Source organism: Phacochoerus africanus, chromosome 1 (genome assembly GCF_016906955.1).
Source record: "Phacochoerus africanus isolate WHEZ1 chromosome 1, ROS_Pafr_v1, whole genome shotgun sequence".
NCBI classification, from domain to species: Eukaryota; Metazoa; Chordata; class Mammalia; order Artiodactyla; family Suidae; genus Phacochoerus; species Phacochoerus africanus.
Genome location: NC_062544.1, coordinates 163260303 through 163282375, shown reverse-complemented (window position 1 = coordinate 163282375; position 22073 = coordinate 163260303). Strand labels below are relative to the sequence as shown.

At 41.9% G+C, this 22073-nt stretch overlaps 1 protein-coding gene across 4 annotated transcripts in view; it reads left to right on the top strand.

Moving 5' to 3' along the window:
• GK5 (glycerol kinase 5) overlaps positions 1-22073 on the top strand; it is an 86738-nt gene that overhangs the window by 10166 nt on the left and 54499 nt on the right. For all 4 annotated transcript variants that reach the window (XR_007135439.1, XM_047783841.1, XM_047783819.1 and 1 more), the window contains exons 2-4: positions 2174-2267; positions 3976-4051; positions 21002-21095. Coding sequence is in view for 3 of the 4 variants with exons in the window: in XM_047783841.1 (XP_047639797.1) it covers positions 2174-2267; positions 3976-4051; positions 21002-21095 (264 nt within the window). In the remaining variant the exon portion in view is untranslated. The remainder of the gene's footprint in view (positions 1-2173; positions 2268-3975; positions 4052-21001; positions 21096-22073) is intronic.

The following is a 22073-nucleotide window of genomic DNA, read 5'->3' as shown; positions in this document are numbered from 1 at the left end:
TCAGTGGGTTAAGAATCGGACATAATGTCTTTGAGGCTGCAGGTTCAATTCCTGGCCTCACTTAGTGGGTTAAGGATCCCATGTTGCTGTGGCTGTGGGGTAGGCCAGCAGCTGCGGCTCCAATTCGACCCCTAGCTTTGAGAACCTCCGTATGCCACAGGTGTGGCCGTTCAAAAAATAAAAAAGAGGTCTTAGCCCTCCTGTTTAGTTCTGCCTCGTGTAGTATATGCCACCTAGAGGGCAGTCTGGGACCTGGGTGGTGTCCGTTCCTTAGTTCTGCTCTTAATGTCTTTGCTGTGCTTTTTAGGACTATTTTCACACATATGCTGCAGCTTGGAGGTGAGCCTAGGATTTCATCCACAACTTTCTGGAGTAGCTTTCCTGAACTCTTCCCTCTCTCAGATCTTCTTGGTACTTTTCAGCTCCCTGGACCTCGCCATTTGGGTCCTCTTGCCAGAAGCTGGAGCTTTCATTCCTCCATTCTGCTGGGCACTGCCTTTGTGCTTCTCTGGGGCTGGGCATCAGAAGCATCCGAGAGAAGAAAGCCATTGGGGATTCACTTACCCTCTGGTGCCCACAGCTTCTCTGATTAGAGAGGAAGTTTTACTTCCCTCAGTGTTTTAGGTGCTTGTGGTGGCTGCTGCAGGCACCACTTGGGGATGGACTGAATGTAAAAGTATGGAAGCAAAGGGGGATTAAAAAGAAAAATGGGGATTTCTCCCATTCCTGCTGAGTGTCACCGGAAACTCGGAGTTTCCACTGCACCCTGGTACCCACTTCTGGTTTTCAGGCTGTCTTGCATCCAGGCCAAGGCATACCAGAAAAAAATAGGACACAAGACCAGTTCAATGGTGTTTTAATTCTTACCTTCTTCCCCTGTCTGCCTGCCACCATATACTTTTCGGAGTCCACAAATAGCTAGTCCATGCATTCTTTTTTTTTTTTTTTTGCTTTGCAACATATGGCATATGGAGATATGGAGGTTCCCAGGCTAGGGGTGAAACGAGCTACAGCTGCCGGCCTACACCACAGTCACAACTATTCGGGATCTGAGCTGCATCTGCGACCTATACCACAGGTCACGGCAATGCCAGATCCTTAACCCACTGAGCAAGGCCAGGGATCAAACCTGCAACCTCATGGTTCCTAGTTGGATTCATTTCGTTGCACCATGATGGGAACTCCTAGTCCATGCATTCTTGCCAGGGTTTTTTTTGTTTATTTTTTGTTTTTTTCCTTGCCCTTGGCATGTGGAAGTTCCTGGGCTAGGGATCTTACCTGCGCCACAGCAGCGGTTACCTGAGCCGCGGTAGTGACATTGCTGGATCCTTAACCTGCTATGCCACAGGAAAAACCCTCTCTCTAGGTTTTATATCAGCATTCAGTGGGAGAGACAGGCTGGAGTGTGCTTACTTCATCATAATCTGAACTGAAACTCAGTACTTTGATAATTTTTTGGGTTTTTTTTTGGTTTTACCTTTTCTTATTGCAAAACCAACACATCCTCCTTATAGAAAACTTGGAAAATAAGCTTGGAAAAAAAAAGATACAGATTAAATATTAGTTCCCTGGTGGCTCAGTGGTTTCACGCTCCAGCATTGTCACTGCTATGGCTTGGCCCGCTGCTGTAGCACAGGTTTGATCCCTAGCCCAGGAACTTCACTATGTCATGGGCACAGCCAGAAAGACAGAAAGCAAAACAAAACCAAAAACCAAAAAACCAAAAAACTTGTAGGAGTTACTGTTGTGGCTCAGCAGAAACGAATCAGACCACTATTATGAGGGACGCAGGTTTGATCCTTGGCCCCGCTCAGTGGGTTAAGGATCTGGTGTTGCTGTGAGCTGTGGTATAGGCCAGAAGCTGCAGCTCCAATTCCACCCCTAGTCTGGGAACCTCCATATGCTATGGCGATGGGTGCACCCCCTAAAAAAAAAACCTAATAAAGATAAAGAAAGCTAAAATCTTTGCAACGCATTAACTATAGAAAATTGTTATTTTGGTGTATTCCTTTTTATTTCATATATGTATTTTTTCCATCCTAACAATAAAAATGAATTAGATAATAAATAAAATCATGCTTTTAATTATTTTAACTAGTAAAACTGTAAGACCCAGATGCTACTGACTTGATCTAATGTTGATTTCACTAAATCTTCTTTTTTTCCTAAACAGGTAGAAAGTCTTTATCCTCAAACTGGCTGGGTTGAAATTGATCCTGATGTTCTCTGGATTCAATTTGTTGCTGTAATAAAAGAATCTGTCAAAGGTAATTTGATTTATTAAATTAAATTAAAGAGGAAAACAGTCATGGTCTAAAGCTTAGCTCAAAGAACGTTTTGAGCGCAAACCTTCTCTAAGAACATGATGAAAGATGACTTGTAAATGTACATTCGAAAAGATCTTTTACTTCATTTTTATGACTTTTTTTTTTTTTTTTTTTTCCTTTTATGGACACATCCACAGCATATGGAGTTTCCCAAGCTAGGGGTCGAACCAGAGCTGAAACTGCTGGCCTAAGCCACAGCCACAGCAAGGCAGGATTCTTAACCCACTGAGCGAGGCCAGGGATCGAACCCAAGTCCTCATGGATGCTAGTCAGATTTGTTAACCACTGAGCCTTGATGGGAACTCCCATTTTTATGACTGAAATGCTTCTCCTTCTTACCTTTCTGGTTCGAAGTATTTCAAAACCTGTTTAAAAAATGTTGAAAGAATACTGCACTGAATACTTATATATGTTCTCCTACATTCATGCATGTTTTGTGATATTTACTTTACCATCCTCTGCAAACTTTTAATCTTTTTGGCTGATTGATGTGAGTTGGTTGTGATGTAATAACCTGTTTTCCTGTTTTCAGCATTACCTCCAGAGAAAAGGGGAATTCTTATACATAAACACATGCAGTTATCACACAGGCAAAGTAACAGTTGGTCCTCAATATTCCCCTCTTATCAGTCTTGAATAACTTTTCAGTCCAGAATCCGAGGATGAGGCATTGCATTTGGCAATCAGTCTGTTTAGCCTCCTTTATTTTTATTTATTTATTCTTTTTGCTTTTTAGGGCCGCACGTGTGGCCTATGGAAGTTCCCTGGCTAGGGGTCTAATCAGAGCTACAGCTGCTGGCCTACGCCAGAGCCACAGCAACACCGGATCCTTAACCCACTGAGCGAGGCCATGGATTGAACCACAACTCAGATTCATTTCCGCTGTGCCACAACGGGAACTCCTGTTTAGTCTCCTTTAATCTAGAGCAGTTTCTTCATGACACTGACAGTTTTCAAAGGTATAGACCCGTTTAACAGACTCTCCTGCATTTGGCGGCTGTCTCTTTCCTCATGATCAGGTTCAGGTTAACTGTTTATTGAAAAGAATATGGTGCAGGGGCTAATGTGTCTTCCTTGGTGCTCTAACTGTAGTAATTTCTCATTTGCTCAGCAGGATAAATTGCTCTTGTAAAAGAATGTCACAAAAATACCCAAGTTGCTAAATATTTTAAGAAACTTGGACCTTCCAAAATCCATGTTGTTCTTTGCAACCTGGCATCTGTGAGGAAAATAAGATCTATGCTTTAGTGTTTATACTACTTTCCCTGAGGACTTTCTCTTGTTGCCATCAACCAGCTTCTCTTACCACGGATCATTGCTTAAATTAAGACCCAATTTTTTTTAATTGTCAAGAAGAAAATACAACCTGACTGACTTAAAGTAGTGTTTGTTTTTTTCCTAACCTTTAAAGCAAAAAGGTCATTTTATTATTATTAGGATATGATCTTTTTCCCCTTTAAGTAAAATAAATACTACAAAATCATTCTAGTAATGCTTTATTGATTAGTTCCATTTGTGTTATTAAAATGCAATGCTAAACCCAGTTGTTTTTCTTAAAGATTATATTGAACAATTTCTTTTCCATATTCTAATATTGTAAAACAAAACCTCAGGCAGTTACATGTGTTTTATCCATCTTTATTTTCAGCTGCAGGAATAGAGATGAATCAAATTGTCGGTCTTGGCATTTCAACACAGAGAGGAACCTTTCTTACGTGGGACAAGTAAGTACATTGTGTGCTAAGGACTATTGTTGGGTTCATACCACACTGAACCCATTGCAGTGAAACCTGTTTGGAGAGTTTTAAATATATGAATTTAGAACAATTTTGCTTGGTTAAGAGAGATGAAAGTTGGCCTAGTTTCTGGCTTATTAAATATGCTCCCTGCTTGTCATCTAGCCTTGGCTTAAATAGTAGTAATAAAAAGACTATTATTGTCATTGAAATTCTCCATTTCCTTGTTTATGTGAGTTAGTTTTTCAAATAAGCATGGATTGAAGATCTAAAAAACTAGCTTATAGCTAAAAAGATCCAGGAAAACCTGGCCCATTTTATTTTATTTATTTTGTCATCTTAGGGCTGCACCCATGGCATATGGAAGTACCCAAACTAGGGGTCGAATTAGAGCCGTAGCTGTGGCCTACACCACAGCCACAGCAACATGGGATCCAAGCTGCGTCTGTGACCTACACCACAGCTCACAGCAATGCCAGATCCTTAACCCAGTGAGCAAGGCCAGGAATTGAACCCTTGTCCTCATGGATAGTAGTCAGGTTCATTACCACTGAGCCATGATGGGAGCTCCAAACCTGGCCCATTTTAGAAACACAAGACTATAATTATGTTTTATATTTTTAGTCTACTCCAAATTTAGTATTTAGGTACCTAGAGTGTATGAGTTATGTATGGATTAAACACAGTTATAATAACATAATGACTACTATGCAGTGGATTCTTGTGATACCTCCTTCAGGTTCTGATATCCTTACAAACAATCCTGTTATTTGATTGTTATGTCTTATTCAAAGTCATTCAGTTAATAAATAGAGCCAAGATTCCAAATTATCTTTTTGATCCCAAAGAATATGCTCTTTCTATTACCCCCATATTGCCTTCAACATGTGTTTTTTTGTATTAAAAAGAATAACAACATAAACAGTGTAAAATGTTTTTTTGTTACCAAGCCTTGCACTCCAAAGGGCATCTTGAGCTTAGGGTAGTGGGGAAGAAAGTGAAGAATGTAGGTGTAGGGATAAGTCTAAGAAATATAACAATGGTGAATTCACAAGAGCTTGGACTTAAAATTCAGTGTTAGGCAAAAGGAAGAAGTTGAAATTTTCCAATATTTCCAGTATTTGATTGGGTGGGATCAAGAAGTGGAATAGGAAGACCCTGAGCTCACCTCTCTCCACAAATGCATCAAAACTAGAGTTGTAGTTATATAGAGCAGCTCCTTCTTAGAACAACCTGAGGGCTAGCAGAATGGCTCTTTTACAACCAAGGTTATTAAAGAAAGAACATATTGTTTCTGGTAGGAGGGGAGGAGAAGCAATCTAATCAGGACCTGTAACCCTAGTGGGTAACCCAGAAGAGGAGGGGGATATCATAGGCTGGGGTGGCTTTCCTGAGGAACAAGGGAATTGAGTCCAATTTTGGGTACCTTAGCCCTGGGGTTCAACGTTGGGAAAACAAGCTTTCTTGGCTAGTTTGAAAACCAACAGGGTTTAGCAGAAAGCTGTAGAAACCAGGACTCCTCTCTTGAAGAGTACACACAGACTTGCCTGCTCCCAGTTATAGTGCGAAAGCAGCAGATTGAAAATATCTCATGTTCTGGCTGGCCTACCAGGACTGCCCCTCAGCCCACACTGGGCTTCTGTTCCAGTACTGCTTCTAAACAAGCTGCAAACTTGCACCAGGGTGAAGCTGAATTAGCTCAAGATTTGCAGCTTAAGCCCAATAGGCTCCAGTCCTGCCTCTGACCAAAGTGGATATTGCCATCACAATGGGGAGAAGTGGCATTAGCTTAGATCTGCAGCTCCAGCCTCTTTGGCTCTGGCCCTGTCCTGAGCCTGGAAAAAGCCCCAGCTTACTCCTAGCTCCAGTCCTAACCCCTCCTTCTTTAGTCCTATATCCCATCAAGGTGGCAGCTGCCAGCACACCTGAGACAAGATATGATTAGTGCTCACTTCAGATTTAGCTCTCCCACCAAAGCCACTGGGCACATGCAGACTGCATAGGAATGCTCCTACTCAAGGATATACCTTTAAGACCAAGATAGGTAACTGTTTAACCTGATTTATAGGGACGAAAAGAGAAATTCAAACAAAATGAGAAGACAGAGGAATATGTTCCAAATGAAAGAATAAGAAGAAGTCCCAGAAAAAAAAACCTAATAAAATGAAGATAAGTTATTTACCTGATTGAAGAGTTTAATAGGAATAAAAATGCTCACTGAACTCAGGAAAAGAATATAGGAGCACAGTGAGAACTTCAACAAAGAACTAGAAAATATAAAAAAAGAATCAGAGCTGAAGAACACAATAATTGAAACTAAAATTTACTAGAAGGAATTAATAGCAGATTAAGTAATATAGAAGAATGCATAAGTGACCTGGAAGACAAAATAGTGGAAATCACCCAATCAAAATGGCAAAAAAAAAAAAAAAAAAAAAAATTGAAGACAATTTAAGGAATTTGTAAGAAATCATCAGGAATGCTAACATTTGGAATTCCAATTGTGGCTCAGCAGTAACAAACCTGACTAGTATCCATGAGGACATGGGTTTAATCCCTGGCCCAGATGATTGTGTTAAGGATCTGGTGTTGCCGTGAGCTGTGGTGTATGTTGCAGATGTGGCTTAGGTCTGGCATTGCTGTGGCTGCAGCTCCAATTCGACCCCTAGCCTGGGAACTTCCATATGTCATGGGTGTAGCCCTAAAAAAAAGAATGCTAACATTCACATTAAAGGGGTCCCAGAAGGAGAAAAGAGAGAGAAAGGGGTAGAAAACATACTTGATGAAATTATGGCTGAAAACTTCCCTAAACTGAAGAAGGAAACAGATTCCCAAGTCCAGGAAGCACAGAGAGTCCCAAACAAGATGAACCCAAAGAGACCCACCTGAAGACATATTATAATTAAAATGGCAAAAGTGCAAGAGAGAATTCTAAAGGCAGCAAGAGAAAAAGAGTCACATACAAGGGAACACCTGTAAGGTTACCAGCTGATTTTTTTCAGTAGAAACTCTAAAGGCCAAAAGGGAGTGGCATGATATATTTAAAGTGCTGTAAGGGAAAAACTTATGGTAGGATACTCTACTCCTTCAGAATTGAAGGAGAAACAAAGAGTTTCCCAGACCAGCAAAAACTGAAAGAATTCTTTACTACCAAACTGGCCTTATAAGAAATGTTAAAGGTCTTCCTTAAGTGAAAAAGAAAGGGCTATAACAAGAAATAAGAACATATTGGGAGTTTTCATTGCAGCTCAGCGGGTTATGAACCCATCTAGTATCCATGAGGATGCAGGTTCAATCCCTGGCCTTGCTCAGTGGGTTAAGGATCTAGCATTGCCATGAGCTGTGGTGTAGGTTGCAAACATGGCTTAGATCCTGTGTTGTGGCTTTGGTGTAGGCTGTCAGCTGTAGCTCCAATTTGACTCCTACTCTGGGAACTTCCATATGCCACAGGTGCAGCCCACAAAAAAAAAGAAAAGAAGAGAAAATATTTAAAGGAAAAGATCTGATAAATGTAAATATATAGGAAAGGCAGTCAATCAACCACTTAAATAAGTTAGTATTAAGGTTAAAGACAAAAATTGTAAAGTCAACTACAACTGTAATAAACAGGGGATACTCATAAAGGTGTAAAATATGACAGCAAAACAAAAAGTTGAGGGGATAGTAAAAAAAAGTAGAGTTTTAAGAATGTTTGGAACTTATACTGACTATTATTCTAAAACAAGTGGATATATTTACAGATTGATATATATGAGCCTCATGGTAAACACAAATAAAAAACCTACAATAGATGCACAAAAAAACAAAGAGAAAGGAATCCAAACATAGTATTTTTTAAAATTGTCAAACCACAAGGGAAGAGATTAAAATGAGAAGAAAAAACAAAGAACTACAAAAGCAGCCAAAAAACCAGTAACAAAATGGCAATAAGTACATACCTATATATATTTTTTTTTTTCACTTTTTTTTAGGGCCACACCTACAACATATGGAAGTTCCCAGGCTAGGAGCTGAATCAGAGCTACAGCTGCTAGTCTGTGCCACAGCCATGGCAACACAGGATCCAAGCTGGGATCTGAGCTGAATCTGTGACCTGCACCACAGCTCATGGCAGCGCTGGATCCTCGACCCACTGAACAAGGCCAGGGATCAAACTGGCATCCTCATGGATACTAGTCAGATTTGTTTCTGCTGCGCCACAACAGGAACTCCTAAGCAATAAGTACAGACCTATTAATCATCACTTTTAATGTAAATAGATTAAATGCTCCAATCAAAAGACATAGGGTAGCTGATTGGATAAAAACAACAAGACCCGTCTATATGCTACCTACAAGACTCACTTCAGTGCTAAAGATACACACATTGAAAGTGAAGAGATTAAAAAAGATATTTCAGGACTTCCCATTGTCGCTCAGAGAGTTAAGAACCTGACTAGTACCCATGAGGACAAGGGTTTGATCCCTGGCCTTGCTCAGCGAGTTAAGGATCTGGCATTTCTGCAAGCTGTGGCGTAGGTTGTGGATGCGGCCCAGACCCAACATTGCTACAGCTGCAGCTTCAGTTTGACCCATAGCCTGGGAACTTCCATATGCTGCAGGTACAGCCCTAAAAATACAAAGATTGGAGTTCCCGTCGTGGCGCAGTGGTTAACGAATCCCACCAGGAACCATGAGGTTGTGGGTTTGGTCCCTGCCCTCGCTCAGTGGGTTAAGGATCCGGCGTTGCCGTGAGCTGTGGTGTAGGTCACAGACGCAGCTCGGATCCTGCGTTGGATCCTGTGGCTCTGGCGCAGGATTGTGGCTACAGCTCTGATTCGACCCCTAGCCTGGGAACCTCCATATGCCGTGGGAGCGGCCCCAGAAAAGGCAAAAAGACAAAAAAAAAAAAAAAGATGTTTTATGCCAATAGAAACAAAAAGCTGGAGTAGCAGTACTCATATCAGACAAAATAGACTTTAAACCAAAATCTATAATAAAAGAAAAAGAAGGACATTGATTATATAATGATAAATGGGTAAATCCAAAAAAGGGATGTTAGACTTGTAAATATATATGCATTCAATACAGGAGCACCAAAATGTGTGCAGTAAATATTAACAAATATAAAGGGAGAAATTGACAATAATACAATAATATTAGAACTTTAATACCTCAAGCACATTAATGAATAGATCACCCAGACAAAATCAATATGGAAACATTGGCATTAAATAACATATTAGACCAGACTGACTTAATAGATATCTGTAGAACATTCCATCCCAGTCCAGCAGAATATCCATTCTTCTCAAGTGCACAGGATAGATCATATGATAAGCCACAGAGCAAGTTTCAATCAATTTTAAGAAGATTGGGGAGTTCCCATCATGGCTCAGTGGTTAATGAATCTGACTAGCATCCATGAGGACACAGGTTTGATCCCTGGCCTTGCTCAGTGGGTTAAGGATCTGGTGTTGCCGTGAGCTGTGGTGTAGGTCACAGACGCGGCTCGGATCCTGAGTTGCTGTGGCTGTAGTATAGGCTGGCAGATGTAGCTCCGATTCGACCCAGAACCTGGGAACCTCCATATGCCACAGGTGAGGCCCTAAAAAGCAAAAAAAAAAAAAAAAAAGAAGATTGAAATTATATCCAGCATCTTTTCTGATTATAGTGGTATAAAACTAGAAATCAAACAAGTGGAGACTGAAAACATGCTATTAAAAAATCATTGGGTCAATAAGGATATTAAAAATAATTTTGATGTTTAGGAAGAGGTGATAGAAATTGTAGAGAATGTTAAGAGGAGGGCTGAGTTACTTGGTGATGAGAGTGGGTAGAATGTTTGGTTTGAGACTTGCGAATGTGGAGGTAACCCAAAAGTGGTTAGAAGATTGGTCTGGTTTAGACTGAGACTCCTTTCCTCCAGATTGGTACTCTTTCTTTCAGGGCATAATGCATCTCATGTTGATGCCTGCATCTGCAGTCCCGCTGTGCCTCCCTCCAACTCCCTGCCCAGGGTCTTGAGCACAGCAAGTTCTTCTTTTTTTTTTTAGGGCCACACCCACAGCATATGGAGATTCCTGGGCCAGGGGTTGAATCGGAGCTACAGCTTCTGGCCTACACCACAGCCACAGCAACTTGGGATCTGAGCCACATCCATGATCTACACCATAGCTCACAGCAACACTGGATCCTTAAACCACTGAACAAGGCGGGGGATTGAACCTGCATCCTCATGGATCCTGGTCGGGTTCCTTAACCGCTGAGCCATGAAGGGAACTCCCAGCAAATCTTAAGTAGTACATTAATCAGATGAAGGAATAACTGAGTTAAAGTCATCCGAGGAGATTCAGGGTTTCTAAACAGTGGCACTCTCGACATTTGGGGCCAGGTAATACTTTGTTCTTAGGGGCTGTCCTGGGCACAGTAGGGTGTTTAGTAGCATCCCTGACCTCACTAGTTACCAGTAACATCCCACTCCCCCAGTTTCACAACCAAAAATGTCTTCAGACATTGCCAAATGTGTCCTGAGGAGCAGGTAACTCCCAGTTGAGAACCGATGACAGTTGTATCCTCTGGTAGAGATTAAATGGATAGAAGAGAGGAAGGCAGAGGATTTGGACAGTGAGTTTCTCCCCTTCCTCCCCTCCCCCCTCCTCCCCCCTAGAATGCAAAATGCTGGCAAAATAGGACCAAGGCAGATCTGGGAGGTGGATGGTATGGAAGTAGGGGCAGGAGAGTATCTCCAGGGAAAGACTAATTGGAAATGTCATGTTTGGTTGCATTTGGAGATCAGGTCATTGGCCACAGAGAATGCTTTCATCAGAACCTGCATACAAGGTCATTCATAGCAGAAAGGTCATAGTATTGTGTGTCTGTGGCAGTAGGATCAGACCTTAAAAGAGGAGAAATAGAAGAGTCAGATTTGTATTGCTGTTGTTGTAGAGGTTGAGATTTTTTTTTTTCCTAAAACAACTGTGAGTTTTCTCCTTTGTTGTCCTTTTTTGAGATGTCTGTATTCTTTCTTGAGTTTAGAAAACTTTGAGGGAACTGAAATACTGGATAGTTTTCAAAAATAAACCAGACACACAGGCCTCATGCATCTTTGACCTTAAAACAATGGAGTTGTATTCTGCTCCCTGGTTCCCAGTGAGCCACTGCGGTGGATAATGCTGGCACATTCTACAGGCTCCCTAACAAACAGCTGAGAAAAAAATCACAGATGTGCGCACATCTCTGAGCCAGCAGGAAGTACTTCTTGCTCATTCGTGAGAGAAAATGAGAGACAGACTGGACCCTGTGGAAACACCCTATTGTCCAGTCTACTCCCAGCCTCTTTCCAGCTCATTGTTTTTTTTCCTCCTGTGTCTATGGTGCATTCTGTTGTCAAAGCCTTAGAAATGTTATGTTCCTTACAGTTGCTGTCAGGAAGTCTAAACCTTGGAACTTTGTGTTTTTCTCCTCATTCTCCCCCACCCTTAAGATGCCAGAAAACTCAGTTTTTATTAACTTTTCTCAGTCCTTGAGTTTTCTTTATATTGTTCAGGTTAAAAAAAATTTTTTTTAATGTATTTAATCAGTGGTGTGTTTATCCTGTGTTCTAAAATAGCTCTAAATGACCTCTCCATTTTGGTTGTTTTCAATTCCTTTTGTTCTAAAAAATCATGAGTTGTTTTCTTTCTTTTCTCGCTGTGCCTCTCAGGGAGGCTTCTGCCAACTAATCTCAGATCACAGGGTGTGTGCCAATTAGTAACATAAGCTATGAGTCAGAGAACCGAGATTCACACTGTAACTCTTTGCAGGCTCGTCACTAGTAAGGCAGGTAAGGCGCTGTGCTGGTGGCTGAAGTGAATATAAAGATGAATCAGAATAGCAGCCCTCCAAAAATTTACAGTCTCTTAATACAGATATCTAAGGCATTCTGTGTTCCCTAAGCACCAAATATATCTTTTATTGTAGTACCTGATCCTTGTATTAATGATTCTTGCTGATTATACATGATACACAATATATTAAGAGCAATAGGAGGAAATTCCCTTGTGGTCTTAGGTGTTAGCACTCAGCACTTTCACTGCTGCGGCCTGGGCTCGATCCCTGGTCTGGGATCTGAGATCCCACATCCAGCTGCTACATGCCATGGCTCCCCCCAACCAAAAAAAAAGCCACAGGATGGTATAGGGTGTTAGGGAGGTCTAAGATAATTCATTTGTAAAATTGCCACTCATGTTTTTCCTCCATTTCTCCTTGTATTTTTTTTTAAATTTTTCATTGAAGTATAATTGTCTCCTTTCATTGTTGACAGAAATAAAGCAAATCTAAATCACTGCTAATTGAATGTTGGAACATGTGCTATTACTTGAGATCAGCATCTTTGAACATAAATACGTTTTGTTGGGAATGTTCACCCTCCTTGTTTGTCCGTGCTTATCCTTCAGAACTCAGGTTCCACCGTCACTTTTCAAAGCCTTTCCCCTCCTCCCAGGCTAGGCAGGGTCTTCCTGTTCAAATACTTATGGCCCCTCTTATTTCTCCTTCATAGGACTTACTCCATTTGTAAGTAAGCAACTGAGTAATGAATTATTTGTTCGACCCTGATAGAAAATATATTCGTAGGGACAAAGTTGCAGTGTCTACTTGCAGCTATGTCCCCAGCTTCTGGCAAGAATTGCTATATAAATATTTGATGAATCAGTGAGGGGGAAAAAAATGAAATTTTAGTGTGTAAGTAGATGCTGTCATAGAATGGTTCCAAAGAATCTTTTTTTTTTTTTTTTTGTCTTTTTAGGGCTGTACCCGCAGCGTGTGGAGCTCCCCAGGCTAGGGGTCATGTCGGATCTGTAGCCGCTGGCCTACGCCACAGCCACACCAGATCTGAGCTGCACTTTGTGACCTACACCACAGCTCATGGCAGCGCCGGATTCTTAACCCACTGAGACCAGGGATCGAACCTGCAACCTCATGGTTCCTAGTCAGATTTGTTTCTGCTGAGCTACGACGAGAACTCTGGTTCCAAAGAATCATATATCAATAGATTTCATTTCTGTCGATCACAATCTGATGGTCCTCACTGGCAGAGCAGCATTTATTCATTGATCAGCTATCTCTTGGGAGCTGAGCATGTGGTGAGAACCTGAAAGGGAGCTCACTGTCCCCTCAGGAGGCTCTCAGGCTAGTAGTAGAAACAGATGTAATGATAGATAGTGAATGGCTGGCCTTGCAGAACTGCTTTATATCTGGTCATGAGGGAACCAGAGGGGGAGACTGAATGGCCTAGAAGTGGGGGTCAGGGAAGGTCTCACAGAGGCACATGAACCAGGTTTTAAAGGATGAGGAGGAGTTCCCTACGTGGGAAGAGCAAATCACTGGCAGAGGTGCAGGAGTGTGGTGTGTCTGAAGCATCTAATGGAATCTGGAATTCAAGCAAGTGGCATCCGGAAGGCACCACGCCCAAGTGTTCTGACTCTTTTCCTGACTCTGACCTCATCTCTGACCAGCCCTGCTCCTATCTCTATGGTGCAACCACACCAGCCTGCTGCCTGTTTCTGGAACACTCCCCTGGTTCCTACCTTCGGGCTTTGTACTTGCAACTTGCCCTGCCTGGAGCTCTCTTTCTCAAGAACTTAACCTTTCTCATTATGCAGACCTCACTTAAGGGACCTTCCCTGACCATTGCCTTTACCCATAACGTTACCATTTTATTTCCTTCAAAATGCTCATCACTAGTGAAAAATTTTATTTACCTATTTGCCCATTTTTTTATTCCATCTCTCCCATCGAAGTTAGAAGTTCTGTGAATGTCAGGCCTTTCATGCCCCCATTCTCACCGGGGCCTTCACACCTAGAGGAGTACCTGCAACATATTAGGTACATGAGGCTTTGATTGAGATGAACCTAGAGAGGAAGCCAGGGTTCCAGACCAGAGAAGGCTGTTGATGGTAGTAAACAGTTTGCCCCTTATAAGCATTGGGAAACTATCAGAAACTGTTCAGCAGGAGAGTAATGTAACCAAACTTATATTTTAGAAAGAGTATTCTTTTTTTTTTTTTTTTTTTGTTTCCCTGAGGCATATAGAGTTCCCAGGCCAGGGAGCAGATCCAAGCCACAGTTGTAACCTATGCAGCGGCTATAGATGTGCTGGATCCTTTAACCCACTGTGCTGGGGCCAGGGATGGAACCTGCATCCCAGTACTGAAGAGACACCACCAATCCTTTTGTGCCACAGCAGGAACTCCTAGAAAGGGTATTCTTGAAGCAGCATGGATAGTGGATTGGAGGGGAATGAGGCTGAGACTGGGAAGTCTCTCTCTCTCTCTTTTTTCTTTTTTAGCCCAACACCCGCAGCACATGGAAGTTCCCAGGCTAGGGGTCAAACTGGAGCTGCAGCTGCTGGCCAACGCCAGGCTAGGGGTCAAACTGGAGCTGCAGCTGCTGGCCAACACCACAGCCACAGCAATGTGGGAAGTCTCTTTGAAGGTTTCTGCTCATTCAGATCTCTGATCTCTTGGAGTTCCCGTTGTGGTGCAGTGGTTAACGAATCCGACTAGGAACCATGAGGTCATGGGTTCGATCCCTGCCCTTGCTCAGTGGGTTAACGATCTGGCGTTGCCGTGAGCTGTGGTGTAGGTTGCAGACGAGGCTTGGATCCCGCGTTGCTGTGGCTCTGGCGTAGGCCGGCGGCTACAGCTCCGATTCGACCCCTAGCCTGGGAACCTCCATATGCCGCAGGAGTGGCCCAAAGAAATAGCAAAAAAGACCAAAAAAAAAAAAAAACAGATCTCTGATCTCATATCAAAAAGACACCTCACCCCTGGTTACTCTATGCTGGTGTTTTCATAGCATAATCATTGTATGAAATGGTATTTTTATTAACTCACTTATTATACCCCCCCCCCATTAGAGTGTAAGCTGCAGGGATTTTAAGGGAACCCTTTGAGGATGTAGGATGACTCCTTCTCCCTCAGTTTTTGGCTGAAGCAGCTGAAGGATACCCTTAGCTCAGATGTGACACACTGGAGGAAGAGGAGCAGCAGGTTTGGATAGATGTGTTCATTTGAGGTGGTGTGGGTAATCTTGGGGGATATGAGGAAAGCAGCTATTTATTTATGAGAGGATGGAACTTAAGTTAGGGGCTGGCCCTGGAGATGAGGATCATTGAAGGCCCTTGGTGACTGCCCTTATGGGTGGGGGTCAAACTTTTTCAGAGAGAGCAGCTAGTTGAAAAGAGAAGGGGACCATGGACACAACCCTCAGTAAACACTAGCATATAACTGGCAGTCAAAGGAAGAACAATTTGCAGAATAAATCCAGAAGACCTGCATAGAGAGACAGGAGGAGAAACAGTACAGTGATATCATGGAAACCTAGGAAAGTGGCATTTCTAGTAAGGAGGACATGATCATCTGGTGCCAATATTGCAGAAGGGTCAAGCCAAATTGAAAGGATCTTATAAATCTGGAAATTAGAAATACATGGGTGACTATAGTGAATGTAATTTTCATGATTGATTGGGAATTGGGATTGATTTGAGGAGTTTCCATTGTGGTTCAGTGGGTTAAGGACGTGATGATGTCTGAAGATGCAGGTTTAATCCCTGATCTTGCTCAGTGGATTAAGGATCTGGCATTGCCACAGCTGTGATGTAGACCACAGCTACAGCTATTCAGCTGGCCTGGGAACTTCCATATGCCACAGATGCGGCTGTAATAAATAAACAAATTGCATTTGAATTGCATTTAGTTGAGAAATGAGAGGTGATGAGGAAACACTGAGAGGGCTTAGCTGGATGGGAAGGCATCCTGGGTCAAGAGATTTGCTTTTAGAGAACTAAAAGATCAGGAGATTTAAGCATGTTTAAAGAAGACAGCTGGGAGTTCCCAACGTGGTGCAGCGGAAATGAATCTAACTAGGAACCATGAGGTTGCAGGTTCAATCCCTGGCCTCGCTCAGCGGGTTAAGGATCTGGCATTGCTGTGAGCTGTGGTGGTGTAGGTCACAGAGGAAGCTTGGATCTGGTGTTGCTGTGGCTGTGGCATAGGCCGGCAGCTATAGCTCCGATTGGACCCCTAGCCTGGTAACCTCCATATGCCGTGGGTGCGGCCCTAAAGAGACAAAAGGCAAAAAATAAAAAAAAAAAGATAGTTGAAGGAATGCTTGTGAAATGAGGTGATAAAAGAGACAGAAAGGCATGGATAAAGAGAATTACAGGTAGAGATGCCAGCCTTAGACCTGGAAAGAGAAAGCTTTTCTTTTAAACCAGAGATGCGTGATGGCTGTAGGTATAGCTGGTGGAAGAGTGAGGAGTTGAGGAAGATCATTCCCTGTGTCCTTACTTCCTTTGACAAACAGGAGGCCAGTGGTAACCTAGGGCTTGAGAAGTCTGGTGAGAATTCAGATGTGTTATTTGTGGAGAATGGAGTGGAAACTAATTAGGGACAAGAGAAAGAGTTTCATCATTTCAGGTGACTTTGAGACAGCAGACAAGCTTGTATCTCATAGTTATGGATTGACACACATTCACATTGCTAGGTGACTTTCCTCCAGCTCTTCTCAATGGTTTTGACATTGAAAGGGAACCCAGTAGAAAGTTAGATTGATCCCAGGTTAGGGATTGAAAACGTAGTTAACTTGAATGTCAAGGAGTAAGACACTGTAGGGGGTCGATCCCTCCACCAAAACAACCGTTGATTTGGAGAGATTGGAATAGCTCTTTCAGAACTCTGGAATATGATTGGTCCTTATAACAAATAGGGGACTGCTGGATGAAGGGAGAGGTTACTGTTCTTAGGTAAGAGTGGGTATGTATGACCTGGCTGGCCACCAGTCCTGCTGCTCCTTTGGGGAAAGCAGCCTGCATTGCAGGAGTGAGGACTGGTGCCAGGGCAGGTTGTGGGAGCCTTGCCTACAAAAACGTGGACTTATATACTTTGGTGGATTTGGCAATACACCACAGAACCGACATAGATGTTTACCTAGATTTTGGCTCTCTCAGCTTCAGTGATTTCCTCAGGCAGTGTCCATTGGAAGATTTAAAGGGCCAATACCTTTTTGGATTTGGGGAGGGCCACACATTTTAGAAAATCACTAGTCAGATCACTAGCCAATCATGGGGAAAACATAATAGAAGTTTCAGAAACTTCAGTGACCACACACAACAAAGAATACACACTTTGCAAAAGTAGTTTGGAAAAGTCACAAACTGACAGCTCCAGCCTTCAGCTAGGAAGAATTGGCAATCCCCGAGGATAAAGAAGTCAGTTTTGTAGAGTTATCATAGTTATTTTCAAAGGAGAAAAAGTTTTACAAATCTTTACCCTATGTACCATCTGGTAGGGGCACCCTGAGAACTTAATTGTGCATTTAACTGTGTGGCCTTTGATTATAAGATCAAATACTGCAGCTTTTGCTACTTTTTTTTTTTTTTTTTTTTTTAGGGCCACACCTGTAGAACATGGAAGTTCCCAGGGTAGGGGTTGAATTGGAACTGCAGTTGCCAGCCTACACCACAGCTTGCAGCAACGCCAGATCCTTAACCCACTGAGCAAGACCAGTGATCAAACCCCCATCCTCATGGACACTGTGTTGGGTTCTTAACCCACTGAACCACGAGAACTCCTTTACTTTTCTTAACTATTGGAACTCTCCAGAGTAGAAACTGAGAATTGCCCTAAATGTAATCCAAAATAATGAAGTCATGTTGAAATTATTTTTACATGCTGTGTAAATTGCATTTTAAAAATGTCTTAAGGGAGTTCCTGTTGTGGCTCAGTGGGTTAAGGGTCCAGTGTTGCCATGAGCTATAGTGTAGGTTGCAGACGTGACTTGGATCCTGTGCTGTGGCATAGGTTGGCAGCTGCATCTTTGATTTGACCCCTGGCCTGGGAACTTCCATATGCTGCAGGTGCGGTCCTAAAAAGAAAAAAAAAATGTGTCTTAAAAAATTTATAGCCACTGATACCTTAAGTCTGCAATTAGATTTCTAAAAACTGACTGTATGTATGTAATATGGAAGGTATGTGTCTTGGTATGTTCGGTGGTTTGTGATTTCATTTAAGGTTGAGGACTACAATAGTAGAAGAATCACTTCTCTGCTTTGTAGTAATGATAATGGTGACCATTTGGATCACTAAAGGAAGAAGTACCATGTTCATGATGTAAGAGAATGCTGCGATCCTGTTAATAAAGGTGAAAGACAGAAGAAAAAAAAAAGGGACATTTTAAATGAACTAAAACTCACAAAGTGAGAGGAAATATTTGCAAATCACATATTTGACAAAGAATATTTAAATACCTCCTACAGCTCAACAACAGCAACAAAACCTAAATCCAACTTGTAAGTGGGCAAAGGGCTTGAATAATATTCAGATGGTCAATAATCACATGAAAAGATGCTCAGTATCATTAGCCATTGAGCAAATGCAAATTAAAACCACAATGAGATACCACTTCACAACCCCCATATGGCTATAATTTTTATTTATTTATTTATTTATTTATTTGTCTTTTTGCCATTTCTTGAGCCACTCCTGCAGCATATGGAGGTTCCCAGGCTAGGGGTTGAATCGGAGCTGTAGCCGCCGGCCTACGCTAGAGCCACAGCAACGCAGGATCCGAGCCAGGTCTGCAACCTACACCACAGCTCATGGCAACGCCGGATCCTTAACCCACTGAGCAAGGCCAGGGATGGAACCCACAGCCTCATGGTTCCTAATTGGATTCATTAACCACTGCGCCACAGCGGGAACTCCCCAAAAATTGGGACTCTTATATACTGGTTGCTGGAATGTCAAATGATGAAGCTTCTGTGGAAACAGTTTAGTAGTTCCTCAGAAAGTACACATGGAATTACCATGTGACCAAGCAGTTCTAATCCTAGTATATACCCAAAGGAATTTAAAATAGGGACTCAAACAGATAACTTGTACGACAGTGTTTATAAGAGCATTATTCACAGTAGCAAGAAATGGAAACAGCTCAAGCGTTTGGAAATAGTGGTGATGGTTATACAGCATCAATGCCACTGTATTGTGCACTTAAAAATAGTTAAATGGGTAACTTTTTAAAAAGTTTTATTGGAACATCATTACTTACAAAGCTGTGTTAGTTTCAGGCGTACAGCGAAGTAAATCAATTATACATATACCTGTACCCATTCCTTTTTAGATTCTTTCCCATATATGTTATTACAGTGTTGAGTAAATTTCCCTGTGCTATGCTAAAGTTGTAACTTTTATGTTATTTATATTTTATCATGATTAAAAAAAAAAGAAAGAGTTCCCATCGTGGCTTTACGGAAATGAACCTGACTAGTATCCAGGAGGACACGGATTCGAACCCTGGCCTTGCTCAGTGGATTAAGGATCCAGTGTTGCCCTGAGCTGTGGTGTAGATCACAGACTCAGCTCGGATCCTGCATTACTGTGGCTGTGGCATAGGCCAATGGCTACAGCTCTGATTTGACCCCTAGCCTGGCAACTTCCATATGCTACATGTGCAACCCTAAAAAGACAAAAAGAAAAAAAGAGAGAATCGAGAAATAGAGAGTGTATGAAAGCAGGTTATTAAAGTGATAGACCATGTAAGTAATCCTAGTAGGAAGGTAAGGAAGGTAAGCCTAGGAGGGGTTGGTAGTGAGGAAAGAAAATATTTGAGTGGTTAAAGTTTGCAGTATGTTTGAAGGTAAGGTATTTAGGGAGTGAGACTGAGAGAACTGAAATAATAGCAAGATGTATATCGACTGATATATTGGAATGTTAGGATTTCTCTCTTTTTTTTTTTTGTTAATTTGCCTTATTTATTTTTAACAAATTGGGATTGCAATATATGTCCTTTTTACCCTGATTTTTTTTTATATTATACTGTGAGCATTTTCCTGTCCTTAACTGTTTTTTTTTTTAAATGAAATCAAATTGATTTAGTGTTTCAGGTGTACAGCAAAGTGATAGAATTTCATTGGTAGAATATTTCCAGGTGATAAAGTTGAGGATGTGACCTCAGGTGAGAATTGCTTAAGAAGGGTGGGAAATGACAGTCTTGGAAATGAATGTGGTCAGAGTCACACAGGAGGGAAGTCTGAAGGGAGGACAGAAGGCCAGCCTGAGCTGCATGTTGAAGATGAGTGGATGGCAGTGGTTGATTTGCAGGAGTCTCAAAGGAAAAAGGATTTGTTTGCACTCTTTTGTCCTAGTTCTGTATTGCTATTGTAGTATTGACCCAGAGTTTGTTGAATTTCTTTTTCTTGGACCGATTTTGGTAAGCCTGGTAGGTTGCCAGTGGTTGAACCAGTGCTAAAGTTGAGAGGTCTCAACAGGCCCGGGCTACACATTTCAGCTCTCTTGTAGGTACAGAAGTTTTTATCTGGTTGTGTCTTTCAAGATAAGTATAATCAAAAGCTTCCTTATTGGGCGTTCTCCTCATAGCTCATTGACAATACACCCAACAACCCAATTAGTATCCTTGAGGATGTGGGTTCCATCCCTTGCCTCGCTCAGTGAGTTAAGGATTCTGCAGTGAGCTTTGGTGTAGGTTCAAGATGCAGCTCAGATCCCGCATTGCTCTGACTCAACCCCTATGCCATTGGTTGGGGTGAGGGGGATAAAAAAAGACAAAAAAAAAGAGCTTTCTTATCTTGCTTTTAAAATCATATAAGCAAGAATTTAAATGCTTTTCATCAGTTTTGTTCTGTTTTTGGGAGTGTACACATCGTAAACCTTCCAAAAAATACTTTCTGGATAGAATATGATCTAAAATTTCATACTGTATATCACATCATAATTGTTATGTAGTGTTGTTCAATTTATCCAATCGAAGAGAATAGTCCTTCAGAAAGCCCCATCTAATCAAATCATACTTTGAGGTTTTGATTGGGCCTCTAATTTTGTTTTCTCTTGTGGCAGATTTATCAAGTCACATAGTCTCTGATTTATACTGGGTCTCAAACTAATGTTTTTATCTTTCTTAGGAAAACAGGAAAACATTTCCACAACTTCATTAGTTGGCAAGACCTAAGAGCTGTTGAACTTGTAAAATCTTGGAATAGTTCTCTTTTAATGAAGGTAATCTTTTTCTTATGTTCTGTGATTTGTTTGTTTGTTTTGTGCTTTTTAGGGCCAAACCCTCGGCCTGTGGAAGCTTCAAGGCTAGGGGTTGAATTGGAGCTGCAGCTGCTGGTCTATGCCACAGCCACAGCAACTCGAGATCCGAGCCACATCTGCAACCTACACCACAGCTCAAGGCAATGCCAGATCCTTAACCCACAGAGCAAGGCCAAGGATCGAACCTATGTCCTTATGGATACTAGTCAGGTTTGTTACTGCTGAGCCACAACGGGAACTCCCATGTTTTGTGATTTGGATGTTACTGTTTTTCCTGCCAGTGTCCTTTGGCTGTAGGCTTAGTTGTATAATCTACTGATGATATTTTAGGACATTAGAGACAGAATGTACACTCACACTTCCCACACCAGTGAAATTTAATAGCAGTTACCCAAAAGCATGTGTGCAGGATTGAAGTACTTCACAACTGTACTTCAGGAAGCCCTGAGGAGGTTTGGGGTGGGCCAGAGGTTCACAAGTTAGTGCGAATTCATTTCCATTCCTAGAGACATGGAAAAAAAAGTACAGACTATGTCCAGAAAAGATACAGGCCGTGTCCGAGTGTCATGAACTTTTGTTATACAAGTGGAGACTGGATCTTGAGATCGTTAACTTACTGACTGCTGCAGTCTCTCAACATGATGCCTGGCACATAGTAAGCAAATGACAATGGTGGTGATGACGGTGACCCCCCCCCCCAGCAGCAGCATCTCAGTCCCAAGTGTGAGGTTACTGAGTCAAAGGGTGAGACAGTTCTGTTTGATCTTACAATCAGTATTGCCTCTTGGTTACTTTAATGCTTCTAATGCCTCACAGCTAGGATGCTCCTACCAGGTGGTGTATGTGGAAGTATCTGGAGCATCAGTTTTCCTTGATAAGTATTTGCAGACATTCATTTTGTATGAAAACAAACCCGAATATGTTGAAGTATATGACAGC